The 10,336-nt window shown below is 56.3% G+C and overlaps 1 protein-coding gene across 1 annotated transcript; it reads right to left on the minus strand.

The window, feature by feature from the left end:
• Positions 1 to 1,700: 1,700 nt before the first annotated feature.
• Positions 1,701 to 5,199, minus strand: NCS54_00297700 (Hypothetical protein; the record flags this gene model as incomplete). The annotated part of the gene is made up of 2 exons (XM_053148564.1): positions 1,701 to 4,982; positions 5,182 to 5,199. The coding sequence occupies 2 exons, from the start codon at positions 5,197 to 5,199 to the stop codon at positions 1,701 to 1,703; spliced, it is 3,300 nt and encodes a 1,099-aa protein (XP_053004539.1).
• Positions 5,200 to 10,336: the final 5,137 nt, after the last annotated feature.

The following is a 10,336-nucleotide window of genomic DNA, read 5'->3' on the forward strand; positions in this document are numbered from 1 at the left end:
AACAAGCATAGGAACTACCAAAGACTTCAACGTCCTGGCAAGGATGTCCACCTCGGGCTTCCATCACGCCTTTCCCCCAGTCGTCGTTCCAATCCTTCCTCGACGACTTCTATGAACTCGACAGCAACGATTTGGCTGTCAGTACGATGGCGGCAATGGCTTCATCGCTGTCTGTGTCAACACGACCATCCATGCCCTGGCTTGCTAGTCAACGTGCCAAGAACGACGACGTAGCCTCCCTATCCGACATCGGCGAGGCTCAACACCTCAGCCATATCCACAAACCAACAAGAGTCATCATAAACTGCTCTTCTGGGCGCCTTGCAACCAGGCGGTGTTGGGGACACCAAAACGTCCCGACAGACTGTGTTCGACCGCAATAATTCCCCAGCCCTTCCAAGGTTCCACCCACTGATAACTATACGGCTAAAGAGACATGTGTGATGTAGCGTGCTGTTGGTGGAGGTGGAGGCCTCGGAGGTACCTACCTACGTCAATGAGGCTCGATGAGGGCCTGGGAGGCTGAGCAACCCAACAGAAATAACACAGCAGTGACACAACTAAAACTTATCAGCGGCACATCCGAGCCAGGGAACTAAAACACCGGGATATAAGAACGGCTATCCGAATTATAAAGCATGCGGTATAGCTTTCTCAGAGATTGCAGACGAAAAGGGCGTCAAGGGCGGGCCTCAACGTCGTTAGATACTGTCGAGTTCCGCCCTTTCGAGGAGGCGTCAGACTGGCCCAGGAACAGAATCGCCACGTTTCCGAACTACAGCTCGGTCCGTGGTGTTACCCATCATATAGATGTGCCGGACGTCGAGTTGTGCATCAGGTCAAGGACGGCCATCATGCTCGACTAGACTTAAGCAGTATTATACAGTTACCGTACACGCAAAGCCCACGAGGGCATCAGGAACTCGAATAAATCGTCATGGCCGTTATAAACCTCTATCCATGCAATCATAACAGAACAGGGCAGTGTAGGCTATCAGATGGGATAGCCCTGATGCGACGTCAAAACAAAACCGCCCTCTTCCTTTCTCCCGCGCCCTTTTCCGTCCGAACCTGTATGTATCCCAAAGGACCAATCCCCTTTCTTTTTGTTCTTCTTTGTCGCTGTTCGTCCATGTATATTCAGCCTGGTATTTCCCTTCCCTTCCCCTCCTTTGCTTCGCACCCAACGGCGCGCGTCTTGCTTGTCGAGGGAGAGACGTGATCCTCTCGATCGAGACGCCCGCCAAATTTCCTCTTTTTTTCCCTCCAGAGTAATCGTCAAAGCATTAAGGGCCCTGAGGCCACGAAGTGAAAAAGAAAACAAAAGAAAACGTTACGTTTCCTCATAAACACAAAGGGACAACGCAAGAAAATTCGTAAATAAACTGACAACCCCTCACAAGTCAAGTCATGCTCGCGCGAACGAGTACGGCATCACCGCCGCAGCCTTCTTGTTCCGTCTACCTTATTACTTGTGAAAGTCATTAAGAGCCTTCGTTGCTCATGCCGTCGGTGAGTCCATCGAGGGAGTTCATGGATCGTGACCAGTGGCTGCCAGGGGGCATCATGGCGAGTATCCAGAGGATCGAGTCGTGCTATGTCGGGTTGGCTGTCCTAACGCATCGTACCCTGATCCGAGGCCGTCGCTATGCAAAGAATTCCATAATTATTTTGTACACGCTCTAGTGAGCAGGAGACGACTAGTTGACAGTCATCATTTGCATCCGCTGTGGCAGCCCGGATGAGGGCGAGTTTTCCGGTGACACCTCCATCAGTGAGTTGTTGCCGCGGCTTCGGATGCCTCTTCGTTGTGGGCTTGCGTTGGGGTCGTCGAATACTCGAGTAAAGGCTGGGCTAGAGTCGTGACGCTCGTGTCGAGGGGTTTTCACTGGACTCTGCGTGATCTGATCGGCTCGTCGAATAATATCGGACAGGGAGTCTCGCAAATCACCAGCCCTCTTGACCAGAGCCTTGAGGCTATTTGTGTCAAAGTGCACCTTGCCATCGTTGGGCGCTTGGTCGGATACGCGATGCTGCATAGCCCCAATGACTGAACGGACCACTCCGGATACGTCATGGGCTTTGCTGTGCCGGTTCTCGGGTGTCCGGGGACGGCTCGGTCGACTCGGCTGATGGTTGTCTGTCAGTGGCCAGTTGCCAAAGATGTCGTCCTCGGGGGAAAAGACGGATCGGCGGCGGGGAGAATGGCGTTCTCGTACAACAGCAGTCTTTGACATTGCGGGCTCGTGGCCGTCAAACGCAGCGTCGAGCCGGTCCATCGAGTGTGCGTCGAATCCTTCATCACCAAAGCGTTCATCGATATCGAATGCGTCAAAGTTGATCGACGACGTCGACTTTTGGTCATCATCCTCATCCAGCGACTCTTCATCGGGAGATGCCAGGGCAATGATACCATCAGCCTCCTCCCACAGGTGGCTCTGTGGTCCATCGAGAATATCCATGTCTCGCCCGTGGCGGCAGAGACGCTTCAAGTCGTTGACGAGAAGGGAAAACTCGCGAATGTGTCCCGAGTGGGCTTTGACACTCGGTTGCGTCGCGCGGATCGACTCTGGAACTGCAAACACCTTGTCATCTTTGTCGTTGCTACCCAGACTGCTGCCACCAAACTCAAAGTCGTCGTCCCAGTCCTCGCTGGCAGTCTTTGTCCCCATGCCCCATGTGCCATATTTTGAAGCCGACTTGGAGTCATCAGGGGAGTCGTGCACCACGGGGACACTCTGGCTTCGCACATGTGTCGGCGTGGGACCTTTGCGGATGGCTGACCGTCCACCTCTAGAGTCCATCTCCTGCTTAGCATAGGCCGTCTTGGGCCGGGGCGACCGTCCAGAGTCAAACTTGTCGTGAGTCGGGGGTTCGCTCCAGTCAAAGAGGGTGCTGAGAGGACGTTCATTGTGATCGTGATCGGGGAGTCCATTACCACTAATGTTGGCGAGGGCGAGACGCACGTTGGGGTTGATGCCCCTGGAATTCAACGAGCTCCCTTTGGAGGGAGGCGACAGGGGATTGCATGGAAGTTCGTCATCCCTCGCCCAATCGTCGTCAAAGTCGTCGTCCAAGGACAGCCTGCTGTACTCCTTGGTTGCAGAGATTGATACGTTGCGAGGGGACGAGTCGATCCTGAAGCGCGGTGACTCCCGGCGGTTAGCGTCCCGGTTGACGGTGCGGACAGGCGTGACGTTCTCGTCCTCCTCCATGATCTTGTCATCCTCATCCCAGGTCCGGCCGAGCATCTCATGGATGGACAGGCGCTTGGTCTTTCCATTGCCGTTGGCTGTGCTTGGTGGTGATTCGTCGTACATGGACTCCAGCGGAGTCTCCACGGCTCGGGCGCGACCAGATCCGACGGTGCGCAGCGAGTCAAACATGGTGTCACTCTTGAAGTCGGTGTCATCGTCGTCGCCAGAGGTACAATCCCTGGTATCCTCAGAACTCTCCATGGTAGAGGTCCTGTCGTGCTGCGGTGCCCTAAGTTGTGACATCGCAGTGGAGCTGACAGAACTTCCAGAGGGCTGGTTAGGCCGGGTGTGGTTGGAGACCCCGCCAGAAGACCCTAACCGCGACGCATCCACATGGAAACTTGCAAGCCTTGAAAGCGGGGGGACGGGCGACGACGAGTTCCTTTTACGCGTTCGCAACTGCGCAACAGCAGCTGAACCATGGGACAATCCCTGCCGGCCCGGCGATGGTGATGACGGGGGGAGGGTCAATTCCAGCGGCGGATTGGCTCGAGCCTCGGCGCCAGCCTGCGCGCCAGTGACCGGTTCCGACACATGTCGCTTATTTCCGATCCTGGGTTCTGCGCCACGTTTTGGCCGCCGAATACTCCCTGACTTGACCGCCCACGTACCTGCAGAAGCGAATGGCATCGAGACGGATTTTCGGGGCACTCGAGAGGGCGTGCCCTCGGGGGACGGTGTTGATTCCACCAGCGCCGGAACCGGGCGGGCTTCTTCCTGAATGTGAGCGGCGGGCAGCAGTCCTCTTGGGGCTGATGTCGCTGAAACCATTCTCGGTTTCACCAGATGGACCCTGCTTCGCTCGTCGTCGATGCAGATGCGCTTAGCAGGTGCTCGAGCATGCGGGCTCAGCTCACCGAACCGGCCCGAGCCTGCGCGGCCGATGCTTGATGTCCTAGAATGAAAAAATGATGCCCATCCACGTCTTGCAGATGCTGATCTTGACGGGGGGTCAATCGCCGGCGGAGTGAGGAACTCGTGGGGCCGATGATCGTCGAATGAGAAATTGTTAGATGTCGGGGTATTAATTGTAGGTGAATCAGGACGGAACTGCTGCAGAGTCGCTGACCGCTGATGGCTCGTTGCAGGTCGTCGGAGAACTGGGAGAGTCGGCAGGTGGGATTTCGAACGTCGTCGCGGTGGGTCCGAGTCGTTGCGGCTCGACGTGGATCGCTTGACGAGCTTGTTCGGGGGGAGAGTTGGTGTTGTTGGGCCTCTGAGGATCGGAGCTGCTGAGCCGTGTGAGAAGATGGAGGGAGTGTCCTGGCCGGCGCTGGATCTCAAGCTCTCGTGACGAGACAGTGGACGGATGGAGAGGCGCCTTATCCAAGATCCATTGGACGAGATTGAGTCTCGAGACTCGGTGATGATGGCGGGCGAGTCGGGCTGCCTCACAAACGACGACTTCCTGCTGCTGACCTTGGGAGGAGTCGACTGGGTCTGGGGCATGGGAGGTCGCTGGTAACGGGAAAGGGGAGGTCTCGAGGCGGTGGACGGGCGTGGGAGGGTGTGATAGTGCGAGCCGTGTGCAGACGTCGCGACGGAGCTCGTTGCGGGCCGTGATGAAGCAAAGTTGGCAGCTGGGGGCCGAGAGTGAGAGCCGCGGTCTGTAGACACTCGTCTGGAATGGGAGGCAGGTCGAGTCGAGGAGTTGGGTTCGGTGGTGGGCTGGCCGAACACCAAACCACTGGCCGCTGCAGCGATGGCAGTGCCTGTTCCAACAAGCTGAAGACAAAGACGGTCAATGACTGCTGCAACAGGAAATACGGTGGGCAAGCCACGGCGAAGAGGGTTTGTGGGTGATCAGAGGCAATGTAGGATGTGGGTGGGATAGGCCAAAGTCTATTAGCCATGTGATGACTGTGATGATGAAGTCGGCGCAGTGGGTTGGATTTGCGGGGGACAAGGTTAGCAGCAAACTTACACTTGGAACGGCCTGCATGGTTGCTCGAGGACGAGGAAGCGGAAGCCCTACTCTAGCGAGAGAGAGAATGCAGCGGCTAGCATTCTAGAGGAGGATGGCGGTGCTGAATACGGACGGGATGCGCATCGTCTCAAGCCATGGACCTGAAGAATCGAGAGTCGTCCAAAGCTTCCTTCTCTCGGGGAGAATCTGAGGTGCCGTTGTAACAATGCAACCCACCAGCGCTGGACGGACGTCCGAGTGAGAGGACGGGACTAGGCCGGGACAAACAGCAAACAATCGTCGGTTCCCCGGTGAGCGTCGGTCGCTATGTCGGTGGGAAAGGATAACGGAGATGAGTGAACGAGCGAAACTCTTCAGAGTGAGTGAGTGAGCTGAGCTGAGGATTCGCTTCCAAGGTTCGGGATGGAGCGAGCGGGCTGGCGAGAGCTGGAAGCTGCGGCCGCGGTGGGGAGACTGGAGGACGCGCCGGCTCGAGGTGAAGCAGCCGCGTGATGGAGCTGGAGATCTGAAGCCGCCACTACGGGAACGCCGTTGGAAGAGAGTGAGGAAGGGGAGGGGGTGAAGGGCGAGGATGGAAAGACGTTGTTTTCCTTCTTGGAGGTTTTTTTTCTGGTCCCTTTTCTCAGCTCCTCGGGCTTGCCCTGGCTTTTTTCCCCCTGGGACCCTTTCGGTGACGGACAGTGGCAGAATCCCAGTTGCCTACCAGCTCATCAATCAGCACAGCAGCGGCAGCGGCAGAGAAAAGAAAATAAAGCAGGAGGAACTGCAGGAGACCGGGCAGCCAGTAGAGAGAAAAGGTCAGCCGCTGGAACCAAACAGGAACCTGCTTCTCTGGCGAGCCCTGCAAGCTGGAGATTGCAAGTGAGATTTGGGCGAGGACGGATCGCCTCTGCAGGGATGGATGAGCACCGGCCAGGGCACCCAGGCCAGGTCCTGCCTGCCCGCCCGCGCCCAGAGTGTGTCCCTTATTAGCGGGCGGAGCCACTGAACGTCTAGCGCCGGTGCGGGCCTCAGGGCCCCTATAGAGCCCACCTCACTGGGCGCCCAGGCACTCTGCTGTGCAGTACCTGGCGACTTGCAGACCTGTGGGCTGCCGGCGGGCTGCGGCGCGGCGCCAGAGACCGAGACGTCCACTAACATGGTGAGCACATCGGGCAGGTACAGACACTGCCCGGGGGTGATTGGCGTCGGATGAGCTGGGGGGGCGTCTCAGGCGCTGAGCAGCAGGAGAGATTGGGGGAGCTGAATTGAGTGGAGAGGAGACGTCCATGGCACCCATGGATAAGCATTACTTGCAGTAGTGAATTGCGCACAGCGGGTGAATTACAATGTCGATAGGCTGTGAATTAAAAATTGTGCAGTATATTACTCTCCAGTCTCTGCTATTAGGGGTTCCATATGATCCATTCGACGGATGGAGGCCATCAAACTCTTCGTCTCAGGTCATTACATACGCATGTTAGCGCGCGCGCGGGTTGACCACCATCATTTGCCGTTCCAAGGAAGACTGCTATTCTGGTCCGTCCCTCTCTCGATCAGAGCTCCAGTCTGCAGTGGAAAGCACCCTTGTCGTCCCTGGTCATGGAACCTCCGGGCGGGTTGGTTGCGTTGCTTCACCCGGGGGGGAACGTCCCTCCTTGGCTCTCCGGGGGTCGCATCTCTTACAGCGGCATTTCTGCAGCAGAAGAGCGGGTGGCATGGTGCGCTCTTGCCTGTCTGTTTGAGGTGAGCAGAGCCTGGCCTGCTCATTCGACGACCGAGATCAGAGGAGATCATGCCAGGGCAGGCTCCTTGCCCTCTCTCCCATTTCGTCCTGTTCCCCCGGCCCCCGGAGGTGACGACGACGGGGGTCACAACGGGATGGAGTCCCTCCGGGGACGGGCTGCCAGAGGCAAGCATGAGATCCCTACCGTAGACTCAGAGACCGAGAAACATAATAACGGAGACCCTGTCGGTTGCTTGCCCAACGGGGCGAGTTTGCCTCGAACTGCCCGTGCCGTCTGCATCACCAACATGTTGTCACAGGTATGCCGCCTGGGCGATCTCGCCATCAGAGCTTGTTGGGTGTCATGGGATGCAATCATGGTCTAAATCTCCATCTGCATCATACAACGTGTACATGCACGCCGCGGTCGCACAACGGGCCCGTTCCGGAGGCCAAGGAGCGGCCTGTTTATCAACAAGACTGAGTGATTGTGAATCTCCAAGTCAGAATAATACTACCTCCATCAGGTATCAATTCGCGAGCTGCAGAGTAAGCAGGGCTTTTATACGACTGCTAAAAAGGGGTTGTGCTCCCATTGACTTTACATCTTGCATCTGAATTGCACTGGTACGCACCGCCTGAGATCTGTCTGTCCAACACCATCTCGATGGCCCAGCCTGAGCGGTACATGTACGCCGGGAGGGAGGGTTCGCGTGCCTGCTTCCAAGCAGTTCGTCAACAGTACCATCCCGTTTCTGCACTTGGCCATCCGTCCGACTCCCTCACGAGCGAACGTCAACACACCAAGATACAAGTACTTGCCTACCTTTGGATACCCGTGCTTCAGCTTGCTTGGTCCTACTCCACACTTCCTCCTTGGTTCTTCATGCATGACGGTCCCATAGCGCGCCCCGCTCAGGAAAATGGCCGCCGGGGAACCGGCCAACAACAACGAGACTGGAATTCCGACGCGAGCATGAGCAAGACGACCGGAGGCAAGTCGCCTCTCTGTCCTCCATATCCTGCTTGTCCTCCTCAACTGTCAGCCTGGAGAGCAGATGCAGATATCATGTGCTACCGGCCACGACGCTGAGAGTTCCAATGGCAACCTCAAGGGCCCAGCTCAAGCGAGTGGCGCAGGGCAGGGTCCGAGAGAGTGTGTTGTATTGTTCTGAAAAGCTTCATGATTGCATCATGTGCCATCATTGCATTTGACTCGAGAGACGTCAACAGAGCCCAAAGATGCGGCCGTCATGTCTCTGAATAATCTTTGGTAGCTGCTTCGGGGGTCACGGCCCGACCCAAGAGGAGGCATGGTTGTATGTTGACGAACCTGCCATGTCCCGAAGAGGTTCGTGTTTTACGACGTAAAGTTTTTGGTAGGCTCTACCAGGCTCTGCTCCGTAGTCTATGTCCCCTTTGAGAGACAATCGGCTTGGCTCGATATTTGCTCCTGGTGCTTGGTCCACCCCGACCTATACCACCACTACATATTGATGTGGTAGAGTTTATTGCCTTGCCTTGAGTGAGACGAGACGTCTCTTTCATTTCCAGAACGGGGCGCACGTGTCGCAGCGCCCTTGCAGATGCTCAATGCTGGCTCGTCTCGCAGACAATGGCATTGGACGCTGTCAGTTGTTGAGGCCCCCCATTTGCCTGTTTCATTGCCGTCCAGTAAACAATAACAACAACATCATCAACACGAGATGCCCTAGTCGGGGCGAAGCAACGCAAGGCAAGGCAAAGCAAGGCAAAGCAGTCTCCCGCCCCTGCCCGCATTGCTGAGGGGTTCCATGAAACGTCCATTGGCAACCCCTCCCCGAGAGTCATGGGTATCGGAATGTTTTCGACGAGCTTTCGATCAAGATCCGACGAGGCGCTTGCGCATCCCAGTGGGGCGAGGCATCTCGAGCATCTTCCCTTTCAAGGCGGGCACCATTCAGATGTTCCAGATGGAAATTTGCAGCGCGCACCAAGTCCATAAGCCACAGGCGATCCTCCTCGTGTTGAGGCAGAGGCCCGCCGCCTAGGACGGGAGCAGGGAACCCACATCCCGGTTGCAGTAGAGTCAGGTCGTGGCCAAGATAAGGCTGGCTCACAAACTCTGTCGATGCTCGAAGCCTAGTGCTCACGAACGGTACAGTACATGTGTGTACCTGCGGAAGCCATGGAAACATGTCGTCAAAAAGACCACTCGTACCTGAAACAAGGCAGCCATGGGAAATCCTTCTTCTCCATCCCACGGGGCGTCCGTGCTGGGTCATCCCTTGGTCCATGCAGAGTCTGATGCATCGTAGACGCATATGAATCTATCCCAGGGAGGAGGAGACGAAAAAACAATTCAGCCCCAGCATGCGAACCAGTAATCTTGCCACTGGAGTCATCCGAAACCCACCGATCATGTCTTGATCTGGCCATGCACCGAGGACTGTATCGTAAGCTCGGCTCTCACTGAATGATGTTGACGCCGACCAGTCCAATTTCCACAAGGCCTCCTCAACGGCGGCTATGAGAACCGATAGACGTGCCAAGTGCTCATGGCTAGCTCACTCCTAGTGCTCACGATCCAGGCTGACGCAATGCCTGAGTTGCTTGTCTTGTGATGGGCCTAAACCCAAGTGCCATGGGATGCTTGTCGATTCCACACGGCCGGGTTTGACCACCAGGCCGATCGGCAAACAAATCCCTCTCCACGGTGGCTGGCTAGGGTCCTAATTTGAGGCTCATGGCATTCTGCTGAGGCATCGAGGAATGTGTGCTTCCCCGCAAAAAATCCGACTCGTCACGATCGACGACATGTTGGTTGCATGTCTGTGGTTTCTTCTTGTTATCCCGTCCTCTGTCTCATGCGGCTACCGACGATGCGAGCACAGAGGCGCATGACGAACGAGGCGCGCATCTGTCCACGGGCCTGGAACATGCAGGCTCAGATCCGGAGGCGGACTATTGCTGCGGGCTGGGGCCTGTCCAGCGAGTTTTCAATTGACATCCTGGTAAGTTGGAGTTGGGTATTTGGGTTGGGATGAGACATTGGGTCCATTGGCATTGTAGTCGAGGAGCCGAGTATAATGATAATACTATAACAATGATCATTACCTCGAAATCTGATACATCAATCAGCATCAGCTGTTCAGGCATTTGTTCAAGCGACCGGTCCTGAAAAGGTCCACATGAAATTCAAAGCGAGATCTCATCAGCAAAAAGAGCTCCATACTGACTGACATGGGCTTCTCCGTTCTCGGTCCACGCTTCGTCGGCGGTTTGGAGCTATCCCACACCAAGTGGAGGCAGCGCCGAGCTCAGATGGACATGACGTTAAATCGACCATCGCTTGCGACGGCGCCGTGTGTAGCTCGGGCGGCCACGAGTGCCGGCGTCCAGATGATGGATGGCAGACCAGGGCAGTCGTGCTTCACCAAGTGAGACAAAAAACGTCCGTGGTCTCGG

The sequence above is a fragment of the Fusarium falciforme genome, chromosome 2 (assembly GCF_026873545.1).
Source record: "Fusarium falciforme chromosome 2, complete sequence".
NCBI lineage: Eukaryota > Fungi > Ascomycota > Sordariomycetes > Hypocreales > Nectriaceae > Fusarium > Fusarium falciforme.